This window comes from Hyaena hyaena, unplaced genomic scaffold (genome assembly GCF_003009895.1).
Source record: "Hyaena hyaena isolate Hyena2069 unplaced genomic scaffold, ASM300989v1 scaffold_1648, whole genome shotgun sequence".
NCBI lineage: Eukaryota > Metazoa > Chordata > Mammalia > Carnivora > Hyaenidae > Hyaena > Hyaena hyaena.
This window is the reverse complement of record NW_024082268.1, coordinates 70,102-96,620: the sequence shown is the minus strand read 5'-3', so window position 1 is coordinate 96,620 and position 26,519 is coordinate 70,102. Positions and strand designations below refer to the sequence as shown.

General features: G+C 40.8%; 1 protein-coding gene across 1 annotated transcript in view; it reads right to left on the bottom strand.

The window, feature by feature from the left end:
* PYGB (glycogen phosphorylase B) overlaps nucleotides 1–26,519 on the bottom strand; it is a 65,205-nt gene that overhangs the window by 30,209 nt on the left and 8,477 nt on the right. Inside the window, exons 2-4 of the mRNA XM_039224427.1 lie at nucleotides 19,769–19,870; nucleotides 6,480–6,558; nucleotides 3,900–4,003 (exon numbers count right to left, since the gene is read on the bottom strand). Of these exons, the coding sequence (XP_039080358.1) occupies nucleotides 3,900–4,003; nucleotides 6,480–6,558; nucleotides 19,769–19,870 (285 nt within the window). The remainder of the gene's footprint in view (nucleotides 1–3,899; nucleotides 4,004–6,479; nucleotides 6,559–19,768; nucleotides 19,871–26,519) is intronic.

Here is a 26,519-nt window from a genome sequence, read left to right as displayed (position 1 = left end):
TGTCCATCAACTGATGAAGGGATCAAGAAGATGTGGTTTATCTATACAATGGAATACTACATGGCAATGAGAAAGAATGAAATCTGGCCATGTGTAGCAACATGGATGGACCATGAGGGTGTTATGCTGAGCGAAAAAAGTCAGGCAGAGAAGGACAAATATCATATGTTTGCATGTATAGGAGGATTAGGAGGAACTTAACGGAGGACCATGGGGGAGAAGAAGGGGGGAAATAGTGGGGGAAAGGGGGAGAGGCAAACCATGAGAGACTCTTGAATGCTGGGGGCTGATGGATGTGGGGGGGGGAAGGGGGATGGGCACGGAGAGGGGCACTTGTGGGGATGAGCACTGGGTGTTATATGGAAACCAACTTGACAATAAACTATTTGTAAAATAAATAAATAAATAAATCTTGCCTATAGACATCAAAAAAAGAAAGAAAGAAAGAAAGAAAGAAAGAAAGAAAGAAAGAAAGAAAGAAAGAAAGAAAGAAAGAAAGAAAGAAAATGACACCACAAATTCACAGGTGCCAGGGGCCAAGCTACCTTTGTAGCATGAGTGCCTGGACACACACAACTGGAAGACACTGCTTTTCTGTTAAGCCTTCCTTAAAGCAGCTAATTTTCCAAAAACTGCACTTGGTGGTATCCAAAATCAGTAAATACACAAAAAAGAATACCACCAATAAAACTAAAAGTAGCCCAACAGACTCTAACAATCCTTGAGTAGAAGCATTTGGAATAAACTAATTTGGTACGCAATGTGTAAAGAATTATAAATATAAGTTAAAATTTAAGTAAGTCTTTCTTCTTCAAATTTAACAAACAACCCCAGGTACCGGCATACCTCAGAGATATTGCAGGTTTGGCTCCAGACAGCTACAATGAAGCCAATTTAGCAACAGAGAGAGTCAAATGAATTTTTTGATTTCCCAGTGCATCTGAAGGTTTTGTTTGTTTATATTATTCTGTAGTCTATTAAGTGTACAACAGCATTATGTCTTAAAAAACAACATGCCCAAGGGCACTTGGGTGGCTCAGTCAATTGAGCATCTGACTCTTGATCTTTGGCTCAGGTCATGATCTCACAGTTGTGAGATAAGCCCTGCTCGGGACTCTGTGCTGGGCATGCAGCCGGCTTGGGATTCTCTCTCTCTCCCTCTTCCACTTCCCCTCCCCTATTTGTACACACTCTCAAAAAATTAATTAATTTTAAAAAAAAAAACAATGTATATATCTAATTTAAAAACATTGCTGAAAAATGCTAACCATCATCTGAGCTTTCAGCAAGTTGTAATCACTGATGACAGATCACCAGAACAATATAATAAAGTCTGCAATATTGTGAAAATTACCAAAATGACATAAAGTGAGCAAATACTGTTGGAAATATGGGGTCAACAAACTTGCTTGAAGCAGAGTTGCTTCAATTTTTAAAAAATGCATTATGTGTGAAGTACAATAAACCCAAGTGCAACAGAACAAGGTGTGCCTATATGTTACTTTGAGGGTTTTCAGAAATCCTTATTCCCTTGTCTCTATTTTTTTTAAGTAAGCCCTGTACCCATGGTGGGGCCTGAACTCATGATTCACACTCTACCAACTGAGTCAGCCAGGCACTCTGGGTTTTTTTCTTAATGGTTCTTACACAGAAGTAAAAGACTCTTTGATTGCAGTTTTGGGGAGGTGACGTGGTTGTGACGCGGTTGAAGTTATTGCCTCAATATGTGTCTCTCCATAGTACTTCTGGCTGGCCTTTTCTGTCTGGTGCGGGTAGCTATTCATCATGGGACCAGTCCTGCCTTTTGATCTGATGCCATGTCCTAGTACATTAGTAAGATTCTCCAACACCAAAGCCTAGCCATCTCCTGCAATATAATTCCATGAGTTGTTCGCAGAAACAGTATCCCCTCAAGTTAAGAGGCAGGAGGGTCTCCTCTCTGGAACCCCCTCCCTGCGCTCATGGCCAACACTGCTGTCTGACCACTGCTCACATTTAATTCTGCTACAGCTAAACTCCATTAAAAACTGACTGGCTCCCATGAAAACAGGGTGTGAGGAAGCTGAGTTTATGATTCACCTATCATCCCACAACTGTCTTTAAACTGTTTTTGCAAGATGGCAATAGTATACAGAAAGAGAACACCAGAAGAAAGGAATGTCTGTGGTCAAACAAACAAAAAACAAAACAAAAAACCCTTCCTGCCTTTAACCATAACACCAAATAGGTAAGGAGGCCTCAGAGTTTCTGTCTTATGAAAGCACACTGCATCAACTGTAGGGACCTGGAATGGGGCAAAGGACACAGGGGAACAAAGGCTGAGGTGCCTCTGACAGACACACGCACAGAAGGAACTACGCGCGAAACCACCTGGAATGTACCAGGAGGAAAAGTGGAGTTCGCTTTAAGTTGGAAAGTATTTCTACAAATTAAGCAATAGATACAAATCTGTTTTAAGTTTTCTTTTACTGTTAGCCATACTTTTCTATGCCAACTTTTTATTATGAGTGCTTTCAAACATAAAGAAGTGTTAAGAGAATTGGCAGTGAATACCCACGCACCTTCCACTTAGGTTCCATATTGTTAGCATGTTGCTATACTTGATTTATCGCATATCCATCCATCGACCCATTAATTTCTTGATGCATTTCAAAATCAGTTGCAGACACCTGTATACTTCTCCACAAACATTTCAGCATGCACATCATTAAGTACAGTTCACCCTGTGCTTATTTTTTAGGTTAATGTGTAGACAGCAAACTGTGTAAATCCTAAGGATATTCTTGAGGAGTTCTGGCAATTTCACATACCTATGACCCAGCCTTACCAAGATACAGTAGCTTTCCATCACCCCAGGCATCCATCTGTTCATATTCTGTACTACTCTCCTATTACAAACCTTTAATCCCAATCACAGCCCTGCTTTATCTGTCACTTTTAGGACCCAAGTTATATTACATACATAAACTATTCTCCAATTAAGTGGAATAGCCATGCCTTCCATTTTAAAGTCTTTTTCTTTTTTAAGTTTATTTAGTTTGAGAGAGAGAAACAGCATGCACATGAATGCATAAGCAGGGAAGGGGCAGAGAGAAGGAGGGAGAGAATCCCAAACAGGCTCCGTGCTGTCAGCACAGAGTACTACTTGGGGCTTGAATTCACAAACCATGAGATCATGACCTGAGCCGAAACCAAGAGCTGGATGCTTAACAAACTGAGCCACCCAGGTTTCCCCATTTTAAAGTTTTGATGAGGGGAAATAACCCTCTTGCCCAGTGTAGGACGTTGAGGCTGCACTGTGAGTATTTCTAGACTCTTTCCACCAATGTGGTCTTGGCCACCTCACTTAGCTATGGTTTGATGTTTCAGAATCCAAGCCCACTCTTCTTAAGGCCCTTTGCTTTGCAGAGGCTGTCCTCTAAACCTCAGGACACGGTCTCCTCAGTGGTGTCGTGGTGTGAAGGCAGAAGGTGGGAACACAACCTACAATAACTCTTCTCCTAACTACCCCGGGTCAATTGTCCCACTGAGGGTGAACCAGAAAGGCCTACCTTTATTCCATGCTGAGGTACAACAGGGAACCAGCACGCAGCACCTGGCAACTCCTGTAAGGCCAGCTGGGCCCTGGGTATCACCCAACAGGCTTCCCAGGCTCGCACAGAAGCTGTGTGTGATGAGCTCACACAAAAGATGGGCCTCTGGGAGCCCACACAGAGTTCTAAGAGAAGCACGGAGCTCACAGGATAGTCCCAACTTATTCCACCTTGGCCTTGCCCAGGATGGGCAGACAATCTTTCCAGGAAGGAATTTAACATATAAAAAACTGAGTTGAAAGTACCTGTTTGTTTTCTTGTATGCATGAGAGTTGGAAACAAGTGAAGGAACCAAGTTTTACCCACCTGCCAGCCATTGACAATCTTCTGGTTAAAAATCCCAAACTCATAGCGGATTCCATAGCCATATGCTGCCAGGCCCAACGTGGCCATTGAGTCAAGGAAGCAGGCTGAAAATTCCAAACATAAAGAACTTCTTGGGATCAAAGATAATTAGCAGCTTCGAGGCCCACTGGAAGAAAAGCCCAAAACACCCATGTTAAGTAGGTACTGGGACACTGGCTTCTGGATGCCAGAGGGCGATTCAGTGGTGATCTGTCAGCTTTAGATTTCATGAAAGGAAAACTGAGCCCTCCCTCAATCCCTTCACCTTGAGAGCTGTGGTCTGGGCAAGAGGATGTCAGTGTTGGGGGGCATGGGGAGATGGAAAGGGCAGAAGTGAGGAACCCCACAGAGAGTCCCATCTAACTTGGCATACCTTTCAACACAAAGGCCCCTCCTAGCTTTGTCTTAGAGAGGCTCATGCAGGCTTAAGGCCTCCCCACCCTTGCACCTTCTACTTGTCCAGGCTGTTTTGACAGTGGGGTAACACTACGAAAAAGGTCTACACACTAGTGAAGGAGCCGCAGGGATGGGATTGGGAATGGCCATTTAATCATATTAGAACTCAAATACCCAAGGCCCCAGAAGGTGGCTGCAGCAACACATTAACCTAACGAGTCTTTGTTCCAAACAAAATGTCTTGAAAAAGACCAGTGTTTTAAATAAAGATCCAGAAGGCGGCCTTATTAAACTTCTGGATTAAATAGGGGGAAAAAAAGCCCACAAGAAACATCAGTAAATAAAATACTTGCTCAATTCACCAAGCACGCCCAACCTGTTATTAGACCCCTGTGTAGAGGATCCACAAATGTAAGATCTTGTTCTGAAGAAAGCATTCTCCTAGGAGGGCCACAGGACACCTCAAGTTACAGCACGCTGGGGGTTACCCACATCTGCACAGGTGAGAGAAGTCCATGGAAACAGCCCTAGAAGAGGTCCCGCCAGTCCATGCGCAAGGCCAGTGGCACCAGAGGATTGGTAAGAAAGGTGAGTAGGAAGGCAATAGGAACCAGACTATGGAAAGCCTGCAGACACCCTGAACCCCTGAAGGAAGCAGAGGGTATTACAGCAGGGATGAGACCACCCTGCCTCACAGTCACCAGCCTTAAGGGAGGAGGGGAATTTAGGCAGCCACCTGAGCATGAAGGAGACTGAAGGGTCTGGGGCCTCCTGGAGCTTGGAGAGCTGGAGTCTGGTGCCATTTTTACTGACTGGAAAGACGGCTATGATCAACAGAATGCTATCAAGGGTGAAGGGAGCCACAGAGAACTGATGTCACAGGATCTCCCTCAGGGATGCTTGCTGCCCTCTGGCTGGGATGCCATGATTGTGTCTGTGTGGAAAGTAAGCTACAGCTTATTGTCTCACATGATCTCACTGCTATAAACTAAGACAGAGCGCTGCATCTGAGAGCAGACATAGGGGACACGCAGGCTTTTCACATCAACAGGTGGAAGTGGGGCAGGCCTTGCAAACTTTCCTTATATAAATCCATGTGCTGTTTTGTTTGGGAGAAATATATGCTGCATTTATAATTTCTGAAGAATTTAACATTTGAAAACACAGGCACATGTACAAGCTCAGATAAACTTTAGAGTGTTTGATTCCTTTACAAAATGACAACTCCCAAGAGGGGCAGTAATGCAAAGTGGTAGGAGCCTGAGCCCACCCTCCCATCTCCCCCACGTACAAGGGTAGCACAAAACTTATTTCTGTTCCAAGAGCCTTGAAGCACACAGCAAAATCAAATCTCACTGTGACAGCTATTTCCACTTCTAAGTTATTTAAGTTTACTTATTATTTTTTTTTTTTTTTAGTAATCTCTACACCCAATGTGGGGCTCAAACTCACAACCCTGAGATTAAAAGTCACATGCTCTTCTGACTTAAGACAGTCAGGTGCCCCTCTACTTCTAGGTTCTTCATTCAGCTCCCTCTGCCCTAAAAAGCTACCAAAAACAAAACAAAATAAAACATCTCAAACAGGAAAAAAAAAAAAAAAAGACTGGATATGGTATCAAACAGAATGGCCCACGGAAGCAATATCCTTGAAAGGAATGACTGTGCTATTTCAGGGCAATCTGTTTACTACAGTAAAGCAGGAATAGCATACCAGCTGGGCTACATTCATAAATCATTGTGTGTGTGCAGGTATATATGTGTGTATGTGTGTACGTGAATGGTGTGTGTGCATATGTGTGTGCAGGCATGCATATATGTGCACATATGTGTCTATCCATCTTTCTCCCAATTACTGGCTATGGAAAGTGGTAGGTATACTGGAAACTCCTCCCAGGACCAGCTACCCATACTGGCAAGCCTGATTTTCACAATTATTAGGAAGTATCCCTTGTGTGAAGGAAAAACATAAAATTTTGCATTTTTTTCAACCTGGATGAAACACATTCTCCCATCCACTTGGAGGGGCCAATCTACCCTGACAGACTGCTGTTGGGAACACGGCTGACCTCGGCCTCGCCATGTGAGCAGTGGCCAAGGGCACCACATCAGGAGAGACTGTGCAGCAGCCAGGTGCCAGGGTTACCTGCCAGCCTCCCCAGGCCTCCATTCCCGAGGCCAGCATCCTCTTCTATTTCCTCCAGTTCTTCCAAGTCCAGCCCCAGCTGTGAATAAAAACAGAGGCATTATTTTAATATTACTTAGTATCTATCTTCCTCACACAACAGGTGGAAAGATATTAAATCTTATGAGTTTCTATCAAAGGTTTAAAAACTTTCTTTTAGGTCTGCTTTCTTTTAGACTTGAAAATCCAAAGTTAAAATCTGGCATTTAAGAAAATGAAAGTTTCCAGGTATGTCAAAAGCTGACAAACTACTTAAGAATTGATAATCAGGGGAGCCTGTGGTTCAGTTGGTTAAGCATCCCAATTCTTGGCTTTGGATCAGGTCATGATCTCACAGTTTATGACTTCAAGTCCTGCGTCTGGCTCTGACGTGATAGCACGGAGCCTGTTTGGGATTCTCTCTCTCTCCCTTGCTCTCTGCCCTTTCCCCCCTTCTCAAAATATATAAACCTAAAAATAAAAGAATTAATAGTCCAAATGAGACATGGCTTAACATCCAAAGATATTTACTGCCATATTATTAACCATGTATAGTGAACAGATTGTAACATATAGCCTAAAAACAAAATTAGAGGTTTTGATAATTCTCTAATTGTATATAGTCTAATGATATTTATGTGACTTATTTATTTACTAATTATGTAACTGCTTAGATTTATTATTCGCCTCCTGGATGTGGCCTTTTCTCTACATTTAGCTGTAGAGAGTCTGTTCTGCCTGTCTTTAGGCCATTTTCTGGGTTATTTATGCTCACATGAGTATTAGGTAGGTGTGTCTGTGGGATGAGGTGCGTTTAGGGTCCTCCCATTCTGCCACCTTCCTCAGAAGTCCTATATGACATCTTTTTAAACCAACACCTAAAACCACCTTTCCTGTGCGTCCCAACTACATTTGGGCAATCTTGTGAAACATGTACAGAATGTTAAAAATCAGAAAGAAAGCAACAAAGTCACAGCTTCTTCACCTGACTTGAAACCTTTCGAAAATGCATATCTGAAGACTCTGCCTATCAGTTATGATAGATGGATAACTGTTCCATTAATCTGGCTCTAGTGTGTTAAACTTCACAAACCGCTCCCGTTGCTTATCTTGATGAGTGGTTTTTAAACTTTTTGATTTCAGGAAGACCCCCAAGAGCTATTTATTATTGGAATTGTAGCAATATTTATCAGATTAGAAATTTAAAACAGATAAACGTTTTTTAAGCCTATATGAATTCATTTTTAAATAATAAAGCCACTAACATTAACATAAACTACACAGTTTAATCAAAGATACAGTTTTTAAAACAAAAACAATTTACTGAGAAGAGTAGCAGTGTTTTACATTTCTATAAATCTGTTTAATAAACTTTCTCTCTTAGCATTCAATTTGTTGAGATATCACACAGATATCTCTGGAAAGCTTCATCATATACCTGTGAGAGAGTAAGAATAAACAGTTCTGACCCAGCAGATCCACTGAAAAGGTCTTGGGGCCCCCGGACTACACTTTAAGAATCTGATAAATTACAAAGGTGGAAGCAAAGTTGTAAGAACATAAAAACATCAAAGTCATAAAGAAACAGTTCAGTGTCTATTAAGTAAATTGAATAGTATTAACACAACAGTGACTTGATTCAGAGTAAGATTTCAAAATATTGACTTAATTCCCACAGCAATTTCAGGGAGTGTGTTCCACCAAAGATATTTTGGATGTGCAGGGGAGGCAGAATTTACCCAGTAATACACACTGGCTCCAAGTTAAGCAACACTTTTAACTAAATGTTCCAAATTCACCTGACTGTGAAACCTTATTAACAAAACACCTACTAAAGCAGAGACCAGCATACTATAAAAAGGCAGGTTATGTGGGAGGAAAGATGTTTTGTTCTTTTATGTTTTTACCCTTGACTGTTGTAGGCACATCTCAGCCTAGTAAGGCAAACTTTGCCACAAGTTTGAAAGTATTCAAAAGAGGCACAAATAGTAGCTAAGTGACAGTCTAAAATCTTGCTTAAGTGGGCTTCAGAACTGAAGAAGAAAAAGTATGATAGAGCACCCTTAACTTGTTTTCTTTTTTAATTGAGATATAATTCACATACCATATAAAACTCACCCTTTGAAGGCAACAATTCAATGGTTTTTAGCATATTTACAAAGTTGTGCGACCACAATTAATTCCAGAACTTCACCACTCCAAAAACAAACCTGATATTCACCAGCAATCACTCCCAGTTTCCCTATCCCCTCAGACCTTGGCAATCACTTTTCTACTTTCTGTCTCTATAGGTTTACCTATTCTGGTCATTTCATTTAAATGGCCTTTTGTATCTGGCTTCTTTCAATTAGAATAATGTTTTCAGGGTTGATCCATGGTGAGGCATGTATCAGTGCTGTTTATCACTGAGTAGCTTTCCACTGGATGACAACTCCACATTTTGTGTATCCATTTATCAATTGAGGGATATTTAGGCTGGTTCTACCTTTGGGCTATTATGAATAATGCTCCTATGAACATTCAAGGACAATTTTATGGGTGGACATATTTCTTCATTTTTCTTGGAAATAAACCTTGGAGTGAAATTGCTAGGTTACATAGTAAATTCTACACTTAATCTTTTTGAGTAACTGCCAAACTATTTTCCAAAGTGATTCCACCACTTTCCTTTCTCCCAGTAGTATATGAGGGTTCCAATTTCTCCATATCCTAGTCAACATTTGTTCTCTGTCTTTACAAGCATAGCCGCTCTACTGGGTGTGAAGTGTTACCTCATGGTTTTGATTTACATTTTCTGATGACTACTGATTATCTTTTCACATGCTTTTTGACCATTTGTATACCTTCTTTGGGAAAATGTCTGTTCAAGTCCTTTGCCCATTTTTAAATTGGGTTGTCTGTCTCTTTGTTATTGAGTTGTAAGAGTTCTTAATACATTCTGAATATTACACCCTGATCAGATTTATGATTTACAAATATATTATCCCGTTTTATCTTCTTGCTTTCTTCATAATGTCCTTTGATGACAAAAGTTCTAACTCTTGTCCAATTTATTTTTCTTTTTATTGGTTGTGATTTTGATGTCATTTCTAAGAATCTATTGCCAAATCATGAAGATTTACCTATATTCTTCAAGAGTGTTATGGTTTTAGCTTTTACATTTAGATCTTTGATCCATTTTGACTTAATTTTTATATGGAGTATGAGGCAGGGATCCAGCTTCATTCATTTGCATGTGGACACCTAATTGTTCTAGCACCATTTATCAAAAGTAATATTTTTTCTCAATTGAGTTATTTTGGTACACTTTTCTTTAAAAAAAAAAAAAAAAAAAAAGCAATTGACTATATAGGCCACCAAAAGCACAGGTGACCAAAAAAAACCACACAAAAAAACTGGACTTCATGAAAGTTAAAACTTCCGCATCAAAGGACACTGTCAACAAAGTGAAAACGCAAGCTGGGGGAAAATATTAGCAAATCTCCTTTCTGATAAGGGATTAATATCCAGAATAGAGAAATCCCAAAAGTCAATAATAACAATAAAAACAAACAACTCACTCAATACATAAGTGGGCAAAGGACTTAAACAGACATTTCTCCAGAGAAGATACTTAGATGGCCAGCCAAGACATACATGAAAAGATGCTCAACATCACTCACCATTAGGGAAATACTGGGTTTTTTTAAATTTCTTTAAATTTTAGTTAACATACAGTGCAATATTGGTTTCAGGAGTAGAATTCAGTGATTCATTACTTATATACAACACAGTAGGGAAATAATGTTAACTAAAACCACAAGAGATACCATCTCCCATACTCCCATACATTAGAATCGGCTACTATCTCAAAAAAACAAAAAAAAAGGAAAAGAACAAGTGTTCAAGTGCTGGTGAGGATGTGGAGAAACTGGAAATCTTGTGTACGCTGGTGGGAAAGTAAAATGGTATCACTGCTATGTAAAACAATATGATAGTTCCTCAAAATGTTAAACATAGAATTATCATACGATTCAGCAATTCCACTTCTAGGTATATACCAAAAAGAATTGAAAGCAGGGTCTTGAAGAGATATCTGTACACTCATGTTCATAAAAGTATTATTCACAGTAGCTAAAAGGCAGAAGCAATCCAAGTGTCTAAAGACTAATGAATGGATGAACAAAATGTGGTACATACATACAATGGAATATCATTTATAGATCCTTAAAAAGGAAGGGGATTCCGACATTTGCTCCAACATGGATGAACCTTGAAGATATTAAGCCAGTCATAAAAAGGCAAATATTGTATGATTTCACTTATGTGGGGTACCTAGAATATCAAATTCATAGAAACAGAAAGTAGAATGGTAGCTGTCAGGGGTTTGAAGGAGAGGAGAATGGGGAGTTAGGGTTTAATGGACATAGCAGTTCAGTTTTGCAAGATGGAGAGTTCTGGAGATAGATGGTGGTAATCATGGCACAATATGAATGCAATTTATATTATGTGTATTTTACCACAATTTCAAAATAACTGAGGAGAAATCAATTGACTATAAACGTGAGGGTTTATTTCTGGACTCTCAATTCTATTCCACTGTTCTATACGTCTATCCTTACACCAGTACCACGCTGTCTTTTTTTTTTTTTTTTTTTACAAATAGTTTATTGTCAAATTAGTTTCCACATAACACTCAGTGCTCATCCCCAAAGTGCCCTCCTCCATGCCTCCCCCCCTCCCCCCCACATCCATCAGTCCTCAGTTTTTGTCAGCATTCAAGAGTCTCTCATGGTTTGCCTCTCTCCCTTTCCCCCACCATTTCCGCCCTTCTTCTCCCCCTTGTTCCTCCGTCAAGTTCCTCCTAATCCTCCTATACGTGCAAACATATGATATTTGTCCTTCTCTGCCTGACTTATTTTGCTCAGCATAACACCCTCAAGGTCCATCCATGTTGCTACACATGGCCAGATTTCATGGTTTCTCATTGCCATGTAGTATTCCATGGTATAGATAAACCACATGTTCTTGATCCATTCATCTGTTGATGGACACTTAGGCTCTTTCCATGTTTTAGCTATTGTGGAGAGTGCTGCTATGAACATTGGGAGTACCACACTGTCTTGATCACTGTAGCTTCATAGTGAGTTTTGAAATTGGTGAAATTGGGAAAGTCCTTCAACTTTGTTCTTTTTTTTATGTTTATTTATTTTGAGAGACAGAGCATGCATGGGAGGGTCACAGAGAGAGGGAGACAGAGAGAATCCCAAGCAGGTTCCACACTGTTCTTTTTCAAGGATGTTTTAATAATTTCTGGTTTGGGGGCACCTGGATGGCTCAGTTGGTTAAGCACCCAACTCTTGATTTTGGCTCAGGTCATGATTTCACAATCATGAGATCAAGCCCTGCTTTGGGCCGTGTGCCGAGTGTGGAGCCTGCTTGGGATTCTCTCTCTTTGCCCCTCTATAAATGTATGTGTACGTACATACACATAGGGGTGCACATATCCCTTTGAATTAGAGGTTTTGTATTTTTTGGGCAAATACCCAGTAGTGTGATTACTGGATCATAACACAGTTCTATTTTTAATATCTTGAGGAAGCTCCACACTGTTTTCAAGAGTGGCTGCACCAGTCTGCATTCCCATCAACAGTGCAAGAGGGTTCCTTTTTCTTAGCATCCTCACCAAGACTGGTTTCTTGTGTTTTTGATTTTAGCCATTCTGACAGATATGAAGTGATATCTCATTGTAGTTTTGATTTGCATTTTCCTGAGGATGAGTATTGTTGAGCATCTTTTCATGTCTGTTAGCCATCTGATGTCTTTGGAGAAATGTATGTTTATTTCCTCTGTGTGCATTTCTAAACTGGAATATTTGGGGAGGTATTTAGTTGTAGATCTTTATATATTTTGGATACTAACCCTTTATAGGATAGGTCATTTGCAAATATCTTCCTCCATTCTATAGGCTGCCTTATAGTTTTGTTGATCATTTCCTTCATTGTACAGAAGTTTTTTATTTTGATGTAGTCCTAATAGTTTGATTTTGCTTTTATTTCCCTTGCCTCAGGAGACTTGTGTAGAAAAATGTTGCTACGACCAATGTTAGAAACTTTACTGCCTGGGGGCACCTGGGTGGCTCAGTCAGTTGAAGGTCTGACTTCAGCTCAGGTCATGATCTCGGGGTTCATGGGTTCGAGCCCTGCATCAGGCTCTGTGCAGACAGCTCGGAGCCTGGAGCCTGCTTCAGATTCTGTGTCTCCCTTCTCTGCCCCACCCCTGCTCAGTCTCTCTCTCTCCTTATCAAAAATAAAAAAAACATTAAGAAAAAAGATTTTTTTTTAAAAAGAAACTTTACTGCCTGTACTCTCTTCTAGAATTTTTGTGGTTTCAGGTTTCACATTCAGGTCTTTAATTCATTTTGAACTTATTTCTGTGTATGGTCTAAGAAAGTGTTCCAGTTTCATTATTTTGTATATAGTTGACCAATTTTCCCAACACCATTTGTGATAGACTGTCTTTTTCTCGTTGGATATTCCTTCCTGCTTTCTCAAAAATTAATCGACCATATAGTTATGTGTTTATTTACATACCTGTTATGTGTGTTTTCTATTCTGTTCCATTGGTCTGTTTCTATTTCTGTGCCAGTACCATACTGTTTTGATCACTACAGCTTTGTAATATGGCTTAAAGTCCAGAATTGTGATGCCTTCAGCTTTGCTTTTCTTTTTCAAAGTTGCTTTGGGAATCCAGGGTCTTTTGTGGTTACATATAAATTTTAGGATTGTTCTAGCTCTGTGAAAAATGCTGTCAGTATTTTGATAGGATTTGCATTAAATGTGTACATTGCTTTGGGTGGGATAGACATTTTAACAATATTTGTTCTTCCAATCCATGAACATTGAATGTCTTTCCATTTCTTTGTGTCATCTCTAATTTCTTTAATCAAAAAACATATATTTTATAGTTTTCAGAGTACAAATCTTTCACCTCTTTGGTTAAATTTATTCCTAGGTATCTTATTATTTGGGGGGCAATTGTAAATGGGATTGTTTTCCTAATTTCTCTTTCTGCTATTTCATTATTAGTGCACAGAAATGCAAAAGATTTCTGTACACTGATTTTGTGTATTGTAACGTTCCTGAATTCATTTGGTGTCTTGTAACTTTCCTGAAGTCTAGTAGTTTTTTGGTGGAGTCTTTAAGGTTTTCTATATTGAGTATCATGTCATCTGCAAATAGTAAAGTTTTACTTTTTCCTTACCAATCTGGATGCTTTTTATTTCTTTTTGCTGTTTAACAGCTGTGACTAGGACTTCCATTACCATGCGGAATAAAAGTAATGACAGTGGACAACCTTGTCTTGTTCCTGATCTTGGGGGAGGCAGGGAGGAAGCTCTCAGTTTTTCACCATTGAAGATGATGTTCATTGTGGATTTTCATTTATGGCCTTTATTATGTTGATGTATGTTCCCTCTAACCATACTTTGTTAAGGGTTTTTACCATGATCAGGTGTTATACTTTGTTTTTGTTATTTTGGGTTTTTTTTAACGTTTATTTTTGAAAGACAGAGTGTGAGTGAGGGAGAGTGAGAGAGCGAGGGAGACACAGAATCTGAAGCAGGCTCCAGGCTCTGACAGTCAGTGCAGAGCCTAATGTGGGGTTCCAACTCACAAGCCATGAAATCATAAGCCAAAGTTGGATGCTTAACTGACTGAGCCACTGTTTTTATCATGATCAGATGTTGTTCTTTGAAAATGCTTTTTCTGCATCTACTGAAAGGGTCATATGGTTTTAATGCTTACTCTATTGATGTAATATCTCATGTTGACTGATTTGTGAGTATTAAACCATCCTTGTGTCCTGGGAATACCACTTGACCATGGTGAATGATTTTTTTTTAATGTACTGTGGGACTTTGTTTGCTAGTATTTTGTTGAGGATTTCTGCATCTGTGTTCATCAGGGATACTGGCCTATAGTTCTCTTTTTATGTGGTATCTATCTGGTTTTGGTGTCAGGGTAATGCTGGCCTCATAGAGTGAATTTGGAAGTTTTCCTTCCTCTCTATTTTTTGGAATAGTTTGAGAAGAATAGGTATTAACTCTTCTTTAAATATTAGGTAGAATTCGCCTGTGAAGGTGTATGGTTCTGGACTTTAGTTTGTTGAGAGTTTTTTTGATTACTGATTTGATTTCTTTGCTGGTTATCAATCTATTCAAAATCTCTATTTCTTCTTGCTTTAGTTTGGTGGATTATATGTTTGTAGGAATTTATCCATTTCTTCTAGGTTGTCCAATTTGTGGACATATAGTTTTTCATTATATTCTCTTACAATTGTTTGTGTATCTGTTGTGTTTGTTATCTCTCCTCTTTCATTTGAAATTTTATTTATTTGATGAGCACTGGGTGTTATATGGAAACCAATTTGAGAATAAACTATTTGTAAAAAAAAAAAAAAAAAGAAATTTTATTTATTTGAATACTTTCTCTTTGTTTTCTGATGAGTCTGGCTAGAGGTTTACTATTTTGTTGATCTTTGCTAAGAACGAGCTCCTGGTTTCATTTATCTGTTCTGTTTTTGTAGTTTCTGTATCATTAAATTCTGCTCTAATCCTTATTATTTCCTTCCTTGTGCCGGTTTTAGGTTTTGTTTGTTCTTCTTTTTCTAGCTCTTTTAGGTGCAAGGGTAGGTTTTTTGGTTTTTTTGCTTCTTGAGGTAGGCCTATATTGTTGTAAACTTCCCTCTTAGAACCACTTTTTCTATATCCCAAAGGTTTTGGATGCTGTGTTTTCATTTTCATGTACTTTCATTTCCATGTACTTTTGGATTTCTTATTTAATTTCTCGGTTAACCCACTCATTGTTTAGCAGCATATTATCTAGCCTCAAAGTATTTGTGGTCTTTCCAGATTTTTTTCTCGTTATTTCTAGTCTCACAGTGTGGTATCAATACTATGAAAAGATCCATGGTATGACTTCAATCCTTTGAATTTGTTGAGACTTGTTTTGTGGCCTAATATGTAATCTATTCTGGAGAATATTCAATGTGCACCTGAAAAGAATGTGCATTCTGCTGTTTTAAGATAGAATATTCTAAATATATCTCTAAATCCACCTAGTCCTATCTGTCATTGAAAGCCATGGTTTCCTTATTGAATTTCTGTCTGGATGATCTACCCATCAATGTAAGAGGGGTATTAAAGTCCCCCACTATTATTGTATTATTATCAAATAGTTCCTTTGTGGGGCGCCTGGGTGGCTTAGTCGGTTAAGAGTCCGACTTTCACTTAGGTCATGATCTCGTGGTTCGTGGGTTCGAGCCCCTCGTCGGGCTCTGTGCTGACTGCCAGCTCAGAGCCTGGAGCCTGTTTCAGTCTGTGACTCCCTCTCTCTCTGACCCTCCCCTGCTCACTCTGTCTCTCTCTCTCTCTCTCCTAGAAATAAATAAAAAACATTAAAAAAAATAAAAAAAAATAGTTCCTTTGTGTTTTTTATAACTATTTTATGTATTTGGGTGCTTTCATGTTGGGTGCATAAATATTTTAAATTATTATATATTCTTGTTGGATTGTTCCCTTTGTTATTACATAGTGCCCCTCTTGGTCTCTTGTTACATTCTTTGTTTTGAAATCTATTTTGTCTGAAATAAGTATTGCTTCTCCAGCTTTCTTTTGATATCTATTTGTATGATAAATGTTTCTCCATCCCTCAGTTTCAATCTGCAGGTGTGTTTAGGTTTACAATGAGTTTCCTGTAGCCAGCATATAGATTGGTCTTTTTTTTTTTTTTAATCCATTCTGACACCCTATGTCTTTTGATTGGAACATTTAGTCCATTTACATTCAAAGTGATTACTGATAGACATGTATTTATTGTCATGTTATTACTTGTTTTCTTGTTGTTTCTGAAGTTTTTCTCTGACTCTTTCTTTCATGGTTTGCTGGTTTTCTTTAGTGATATATTTGGGTTTCTCTCCCTTTATTCTTAGCATATTTGTTAGTGGTTTTTTTATTTTATTTTATTTTACAAATAGTTTGTTGTCAAGTTGGTTTCCATATAACACCCGGGGCTCATCCCCACAAGTGCCCTCCTCCATGCCCATCTCCCCTCTCCCCACCCCCTTACACCCATCAGTGCTCAGTTTGTTCTCAGCATTCAGGAGTCTCTCATGGATTGCCTCTCTCCCTTTCCTCCACCATTTCTCCCCTTCTTCTCCCCCATGGTCCTCCGTTAAGTTCCTCCCAATCCTCCTATACGTGCAAACATGTGATATTTGTCCTTTCCTGCCTGACTTATTTCGCTCAGCATAACACCCTCAAGGTCCATCCATGTTGCTACACAAGGCCAGATTTCATTCTTTCTCATTGCCATGTAGTATTCCATTGTATAGATAAACCACATCTTCTTGATCCATTTGTCTGTTGATGGACACTTAGGCTCTTTCCATGTTTTTTTTTTATTTGTTGTTACCATTAGGTTTGTATATACCATCTTCAGCATGTAGCAGTCTATATAAAGTTGATGGTTGTTTAAGTTTCAGTTTCTTGGGTCTGGACATCTGTTTCCTTCCCCAGATTAGGGAAGTTTTCAGCCATTATTTCTTCAACTAAATTTTCTGCTCCGTTTTCTATCTCTTCTGTGATCCTTGTAAACGTTATTGTTTGATGGAGTCATTGAGTTCCCTAAGTCTATTCTTATTTTACATAATTCTTTTTTGTCTCTTTTCTTAAGCTTGATTACTTTCCTATAGTCTGTGTTCTAAGTTATTAATTCCTTCTTCTGCTTTTTCCAGCCTGCTGTTCATTCCATCAAGTGTGTTTTTCATTTCTCTTATTGAAGCTTTATCTCTCTTATGTTATTCTTTATCTCAGTATTGATCATCTCACCATCTCACCGTCTCACCAATGCCTTCCATTCTTTTCTGAAGTCCAACAAGTATCTGGACTTTACTTTAAATTCTCTATCAGGCATGTTATTTATATCTCTCTCACTTAGATCTGGCTGTGGCCTTATCTTGTTCTTTCATTTGGGATAAATTTCTGTCTTCTCATTGTAAGTCTCTATGCCTATTTCTGTATGTTAGGAAAGTCAGTTACATCTCCTATGCTTAAGGGTAATGGCTTTATGAAAAAGAGGTCTTGTAGTGTCCTGCAGTGTAGTGTCCCCTATTCCCCAAAACCTGATGCTTCAGAGTGGCTCAAATGTGTACTGTGTGTGCTCAACTACTGTGTCCTGGCTGCTTTATCCCTGAGGCCAGTCATCTGCAGAGGCTCTCCTTGTCTGTTGGGCAATGTTTAGTCCCTGGCCTGAATGTAGCAAGTTTTGACTAGGTGTGCTCTGGTCTGCTTGTGAAATGAGACCTATCTCCACCACTGCTGAAACCAAGATTCCTCAAAACTCCCACAACAGGAGACATGGTGTGAACAGGGGTTTGGGCCAGTCTTCTAGGGGAGAAGACTCACTGCCCCAGGACTGAGGCAAGCATGACTGGGAGGGGCGGTTCTACCAGGGTGTTGGGGGCAGGACTTGGTGCAAGCAAGTTACCTAGCGAGTGTTGGCACTGTGCTGGTTTCTGCAAGTGGCCCTGTGCTTATGCTGATGGGTAGGGGACAGAAATGGTGCCTGCCAGTTCCTTTGTTCTTAGAGGGGCTTCTGTGAACGCTATGCTCTCCAAAATGAGCAAATAACCTCCCCACTGTGTGTTACAGGTCCTCTTCAGATCATTATTTCCACACAGTATGTCTGCAGGTATTTGTCTGTTTTTTCTCCAAGAGCAATTCAATGCCTCTAGGTTTTATCCCAGCCAAGCACGTTGAACTTTAAAACTCCAGCCTTTAAGGGGTGCCGGGGTGGCTTAGCTGGTTAAGCATCCAATTCTTGGTTCGGCTCAGGCCATGATCTCACAGTTCATGAGTTCAAGCCCTGTGTCAGGCTCTATGCTGACAGTGCAGAGCCTGCTTGGGATTATCTCTCTCTCTCTTCTTTGCTCCACCCCTCAAAATAAAGAAATATTTTTAAAAATTCAGGCTTTAAGCCTCACCAGGCACAAGAAGTCATGAAATTGGGCCTCTCTCGCTTTCCAAGTCAACTGCTGTGGGGATTTGTCTTTCCCATGCACTCCCCTGTGTGCTAGTCTATCTCCTGTCCTTCTGCAACTGTGCCTCCCCTCCTCACCATAGTGGGCAAGATCTGATTCGTTTCTTTCTCAACCCACATCTCTGTGGCCTACCTTCTTCGATATGGCCTCTCCTCTTCCTTTAGTTGTGGAGTTCGTTCTGTCATTCTTCAGGTCCCTCTCTGGGGTGTTTAGGGTGATTTGACAGTTACCTAGTTGTGTTTGTAGGACAAGGCAAGCCTAGGGTCCTCCTCCTCCAACATCCTCTTTCCTTCCAGTCTCTTTATAGATACTTTTCAGCATACAATTTCCACTTTTGGGGAGTCCAATTTTTTTCCAAATGTTTATTGTATCATGCCTGAGACCCATGTGAGGTCCCCACCATGCCACTACCAACAGGGCCCCAGGGTGCCTCACACCCCAAAACTGAACCAAAGCAAAGGCAGTGGAAGGTGCTAGGGGAGGAAGACTCTGGTGAAGACCCTGCTATGTACGTGCAGGAGGGCAGGAGTGCTGCATAGTCACACCCTAGAAATTATACACTGAGTGTCCAGTATAGGAGGAAGGTGGTGTCCAGGGAGGTGGGAACAGAGCCGAAAACAGACACGATGGATTCCAGCTCTGCTCTAAAAACACAAATGAGCTGTGGAAGGAGTCAGCCTCCAAGTGACTAAGTGTTAATTAAGACTCCTTAAAGCAATGACAGTTTTTATTCTGACTGGGGAGAAGGGGCAATTTTATACTTGACAGTAAGATGAGCACAAAAGGTTGCCTGGGGCAGGAGAGGGGTCTGAGTGGGTTACTAGTTCAGTAGTTCAGTATGGCAACTACAAATGGGACAATACCAAACACTTCTACGCTGCGGTAAATCTGCTCCTGGGGTGGATGTGAGGAGTGCAATAGCTCCTAGAAGCCTTGAAACCTTAGCACCACAATGAAATGCCATGCTTGCACTCCCATGTATTAGCTTTCCATCCAATCCTTACTTTTTCCCCTTGAGAAAGGGTGTCGCTTCCCAACCCATTCTCCCCCACATAGGACAGACTATGCCGTTAAGTCACTACTGGCTCCAGATGGCAGCAAATCTCAACATCAGTGTTCACATCTGTGGGGCCTGGACTAAAACTCAGTGTGCCTCGAGAGGCTACCCAGCAGCCCAGCCCCAAGCCCTGTACCTGATAAATGGCTTCATCACAAGCATTTTGAAGGCCCAGGTTCACCATTGTGTTCTGCAGTGTGCGGCCCATGTAAAATTCCAGGGAAAGATAATAGATGCGCTGAGGAGACAAAAGAAAGCATCTTAGATGTCTTGTTCCATCCCCACACACAAGAAAGATTAGGGTGATGAACAGATTCATAAGAGTACCCATTTAGGGGTCTTATTTAGGCTACCACAATCCCCCCTAAATGCACTCACTCCTTTTGCCAAGTCTTGGCCAAACTCAGCTTTCTAAAGGCAGCCCACCTGGGAACTTTCTATAGCAAAGCTCTGCTCACTGCCTGGATATAAGCTGGCATCCCTAGACGGCAGGAGGCAGGGCAGGGCAGCAGTGGGGAACAAGTCTCCCAGAACAGATGGAGCCAGGTCTGAACTTAGCTTGGCCTCTTTCCCACCATGCACTCTTGAGCAAGTGACCTCTTCACATCTCTAACACAGGACAAAGCAACTCTGGGGAGGGGGGGGATATTTTCAAGTATTCACAGCTTCTGACACCCATGTTAAGTACTTGGTAAACACCACACAGTCAACACAACTGGATGGATGAATGGATGGACACAAGACAGGATAGTGCCTGCTTCCTACTGGCTGGCTCTGGGGGACTGGAATATGCAACATTCTATGTAAACAAGGAGGAATACTCTGGTTTCTCTTCAGATCCCATAAATCTTTCACCTTTTACTATGTAAACAAGGAGGAAGACCACCCACACTCACTGGGAGCTGAGTGGGGTTCAAAGCCCTTCCCTTGCATGGTACCATTTACTCCTCACAACCTGGCAGAGCCACAATCTGGCCCTCAGAGTCTTGCTCTTACACAGGACTCCATGCTGCTTCCTGCCATCAAAAGTAAAGCCTGGGAAAATAAGTGGGGAAGAAGGGAGAAATACTCCTCATAGATTAATTCCAATGAATGCATACAGATGGAATGAGCAAGACAGAAAATCAGCCTGAGAACAGCACAGTGTAATTGGTGCAGACAACAGCCACTGCTGAACGCTGAAGCCAGCAGACACAGCTTTTCTATCTGTGCAGCCTCGAATATTTCCCCCCAAATATTTATTCATTACCATGGTGGTTTTAACAAATGTCAAAAAATTCTGATATCCTTCACCCCAGCAGGTGGTGCTCAATCCCCTCCCCTGCAGGTGAGCTGACTGAGGTGACTCCGATCTACTACACAGAGCTGGGAGGGGAAACTGTAACTTCACAGGGGAGGAACCTGCTGATGCCACCTTCCCCTGGTGACAAGGATAACATCACCTGTGAGGGGTTGTGGTGATGTACTATGATGAGAAGGGGGATCCACTGCTGAGGTATTCTTTCCAACCTCCCTAGCCCACACTAATCTGGAGAAAACCTTGGATGGACCCCAACTAAGGGTCCTTCTAAGAACTGCCTGGCCAGTATTCATCAGACTGTCCAACACTGTGAAAGACAAGGAAAACCAACAACCATTGCAGATGGGAGGAGATTAAGGAGATTAAGATAATAACTAGGGGGCTCTGGATTTGATCCAGGGACAGAGACAATATTAGAGGAAAAACTGGTCAAAATGTGAAAAAAGTGCTGAGCCAGTGTTAGCTTACTTCGGTAACTATGTTGTGGTCATGCAAGACACTAATATTTGGGGAACTGAGGGAGGGCTACATGGTGCTCTACACTATCTTTGTGACCCTCTGCAAATCTAATGTCCCTCCTAAAGGAAAAGTTAAAAAAAAAAAAACAGATCTTGAAAAAGGGTGTGTCTGAGTGTGCACACAGCACAATGATGAGAATGTGTCTTAGATTCAGATGTGAGTCCACAGAGAAATAAATACTGACTGTACTATGGTTTTAACTTTCCTGCGGGTTAAAATGTTCAAAATACAATTTTAAAAAATCAGTTTCCCTACTGTTGCAGAATGCAGGGAGAGAATTCACTCTCCACAGACTGCAGGGAGGACCTGTCAGGCCAGGGCTTTACTGGGATGCCCACAGAGTGACCTGCCTGAGTGGCTTTGGGGCCCATGTTTCATGCAGTGACCCTCTTAAAGTGTCTTTTTCATACTCCGTTTAGAATTCTGACCAGTGGCTGACTAGAAACCTTTTGAGGAAACTCCATGGCCATCTGCCATCCACTTGCTGCTCTCTGGGTTTTTATAGCTGCATTCATACCATTACTTCACATTTTACTCCTCAGAACCATGAAGCAGCCATAGAGGGTGAGGCAGGTAGAAAGCAGCTCTACATTTGCAAAGTATACAGGCAAGGGAACTAAGATAATGGGGAGACACCCCATGTCAGTGGACTGCAAGGCTTAACATTGTTAAGATGGCAATACTCCCAAAATGGATCAACATATTCAACACAATCCCTGTCAGAATTCCAGCTGGCTTCCTTTCAGATTGACAAACTAATTCACTGGGTAGATTAGGTGGATCCATTAGATGGAAACGTGAGGGATCTGGACTAGTCAAAATAATCTTGAAAAAGAAGGACAGGGGCGCCCTGGTGGCTTAGTCGGTTAAGCGTCCGACTTTCGCTCAGGTCATGATCTCGCGGTTCGTGGGTTCGAGCCCCGCGTCGGGCTCTGTGCTGACTGCCAGCTCAGAGCCTGGAGCCTGTTTCAGAGTCTGTCACTCCCTCTCTCTCTGACCTTCCCCTGCTCACGCTGTCTCTCTCTCTCTCCTAGAAATAAATAAAAAATTTAAAAAAAAAAAAAAAAAAGAAGGACAAAGTTGGAGGACTCACACTTCCTAATCTCAAACCTTATTACAAAATTATAGTCAGCAAGACTGTGTGCTACTGGCATAAGTATGGACACGCAGCACAATGAAATATTGGGTCCAAAAATCAACCCTCAAATTTATGGTCAACTCAATTCAAAAAACATGCCCAGATCATTTAGTCAGAAGGATAATCTATTTGGGGCGCCTAGGTGGCTCAGTCGGTTGAGTGTCCGACTTCGGCTCAGGTCATCATCTCACAGTTCGTGGGTTCGAACCCTGCGTCAGTCTCTGTGCTAATTAATAGCTAGCTCAGAGCCTGGAGCCGGTCTTTGGATGCTGTATCTCCCTCTCTCTGGCCCTCCCCTGCTCATGCTGTCTCTCTCTGACTCTCAAAAATAAAAAAATAATTTTTTTTAATTTAAAAAAACAAACAAAAAAAGAATAATCTCTTTAACAGATGGTGCTGAGACAACCGGATATCCGCATGCAAAAGAATGAAGTTGGACTCCTACCTCACATCAAATACAAACATTAATTCAAAGAACATCAAAAATTTAAATGCAAGAGCCAAAACCATTCAATTTTAAGAAGAAAACAGAAGTTTGGGCGCCTGGGTGGCTTAGTCGGTTAAGAGTCCGACTTTCGCTTAGGTCATGATCTCGCAGTTCGTGGATCGAGCCCCACGTCGGGCTCTGTGCTGACTGCCAGCTCAGAGCCTGGAGCCTGTTTCAATCTGTGACTCCCTCTCTCTCTCTGACCCTCCCCTGCTCACGCTGTCTCTCTCTCTCTCTCTCCTAGAAATAAATAAAAAACATTAAAAATTAAAAAAAAAAAAAAGAAGAAAACAGAAGTAAATCTTCCTGACCTTGGATTAGACAATGGTTTCTTTTGTATGATACCAAAAGCACAACTAAGAAAAAACATTAGACTTCACTGAAGATTAGACTTTATTGAAGTTAAAAACTTTTGATAACATGAAGAAAGTAAAAAGGATAACCCATAGAATGGGAAAGAATATTTGCAAATCATACAACTGACGAGAGAAGTTGTATCTAGAGCACACGTACAACTTAGAGACAAGGTGGGGGCGCCCGGGTGGCTCAGTCGGTTAAGCATCCGACTTTGACTCAGGTCATGATATCATGGTTCGTGGGTTTGAGCCCCGCATTAGGCTCTGTGCTGACAGCCAGCTCACAGCCTGGAGCCTGCTTCAGATTCTGCGTCTCCCTCTCTCTCTGCCCCTCCCCTGCTCACTCTCTCTCTCTCTCTCTCAGAAATAAATAAAACATTAAAAAAAAATTTTTTTTAAAGACAAGGTGGTTGGACAAAGGATCTGAACAGACATTTTGGTAAAGAAAATACAGAGTGCCAACAGGCACATGAAAAGATGTCCAACATCACTGCTCATCAAGGAAATGCAAATCAAAACTACAATGAAACATCAATTCACATCCAGTACATGATGGCTATAATCAAAGTTATCAGATGAAAACAAATGTTAGCTAGAATTTGAAAAAAAATCAGAGTCTTCATACATGGGGTATGAAGGGAAGGTTGTAAAATGGTGTAGTGGCTGTGGAAACCAGTCTGGTAGGTCCTCAAAAAGTAAAAAGGGGGTTACCATGTGGTCCAGCAGCTCTCCTCCAAGGCATATATCCAGGAGAAACAAAAACCTATGTCTACTCAAAAACGTGTATGTCAGAGGATAGAAACCACTCAAATGCTCATCAATTGGTGGGATAAATATGTTGTATATTCATATCATGGAATATTATTCAGCCATAAAAAGGAATCAAGTACTAATACATGCTACAACAAGAAGGAACTGAGAAAGCATTACACTAGATGAAAGAAGCCAGTCACAAAGGACCATATATTATATGATTCCATTTATAAAATATAGGTTGCCTATGGGGCGCCTGGGTGGCTTAGTTGGTTAAGCATCCGACTTTCGCTTAGGTCATGATCTCGCGGTTCGTGGGTTCGAGCCCCGCATCAGGCTCTGTGCTGACTGCCGGCTCGGAGCCTGGAACCTGTTTCGGAGTCTGTAACTCCCTCTCTCTCTGACCCTCCCCTGCTCACGCTGTCTCTCTCTCTCTCCTAGAAATAAATAAAACATTAAAAATATTTTTTAAAAATATTAAAAATATATATATATATAGGTTGCCTAACAAGGTGGGGATAGGAAGTCTGCAGTGAGTGATAGCTATTTTAGCTGTGGGGTTTCTTTCTGGAATAATGAAAATGTTCTAAAATTGACTGTTTCTGTGAATATAACAAAGTCACTATATTATGCACTTTAAATGGGTAAATTGCATGGCATTTGAATTTTATCTTAAAGCTGTTACCAAAAAATATAAAATAGTAGACATAATGCACAAAATTTTGACTGATTACTGTAAAATAAATGTTGTAATTAAGTAGAATACTTGTAGTTGTGAAGATGGTGGAATAAAAGTCCCTCTGCTCACTTCTCCCAAAAACTCATGGACAGAAAGTTAGGACAGTTAGGACTAAATTAGAAAACTGGCCCTCACGCCTCTTCACCTCCAAGCTGCGGGGTGGGGGCAACAGTGGCTGTTCACTGCTGGTCTCTGCTTTTCTGAAACCAAGGAAAGAATAAAGTACATTATACTCATATGTATGCACGCACACACATGCACAACTACAGATGCACACACCTGTGTGCACAGCCACACATGTGCATACTTGCACATGCATGCATGCATTCACACCTGTACACAATTCACTAAATCGTACATGTGCACTCACATAAATGCACTCACATGTGTGCACACACAAACACATGCACACATTCATAAATCTAGGACTCAAGGAAGGGCTGCTGGCTCTAGGCTGCACACACAAGACCCTTCCTCCATTATCCACCTGCAAACGGCGGGTTCAGGAAGAATTCCCTCCACTCAAGGAAATGGAACTCAGCATCTACATCCTGAAATTTAAAACAGGAAATAAAAACAGGTAAAGAACACCTAGCACTTACCAAGGAGCAAATACAATTTGTTAATACAGACTAATTCAAGACATCAAGAAACACTAATAAAGTAACAAAAGAACCACACTCAGAACAGGGAAGTAAAATAAATAAGAGATAAAATCACTATAGAAACGGAGGCACCACTGAATGCAAAACGGGGAAAGCTGGCAACAAAAACCTGGCTGTAAAAGTGGACAAAATGGGGGGAAAGCATGAAAAGGATTGGAGAGGAAAATATCTATCTGAAAATTAGTGTCCCTGAAAAAAGAAACTGAATAAAACATTAAAAACATTTTTGGGATGCCTGGGCGGCTCAGTCAAGTTAAGCATCTGACTCCAGCGCAGGTCATGATCTCACAGTTTTTGAGTTGGAGCCCACATCTTGGGAGAGTGCTTGGGGGATTTTCTCTCTCTCTCAAAATACATAAATAAACCTAAAAAAAATAAAAACATTTTTCACTATATAACTGAAGAAAACTTTCTATACATAGTTACAAAGAACATGCATACATACAAGTTCAGTCTTTGACAGACTTTTCTCACTTTTTCAATCATTTGAATGTATGGCTTCTCAGTTACTGCCCAGATTCCAATGTCCTTTAAATCACAAACATGGCAGTGCAGTGAGTGAATCCACAGCCACTCTGAATACAGCTGCTGTCACCACTGCTCATGGCCCATTGCTTCTTTCTGGTCGCTATTTACTCTGCACTTGAACTGAGTTATTGTCATATGGGGTTTCCATAGCACTGTGCCGCCCCTCCCTCCACACAGGGCTTAGTAACCACTGAGAACACACTGAGCCCAACAAAACTCAGCTGTCTGAGAAGAGTGTAAGTGAAAGTTCCAAGCACAATCATGCACTTTTCCTATGTACACAAGAAGGCTCACTTCTTCCCCACATACCTACTTCTGGGGTTCTCCCCCAAGAGGTTGTATAACAAGTTAGAAACTCAGAAATATGATCAAAATGTTTTTATGTTGCCTTTAACTGGAACT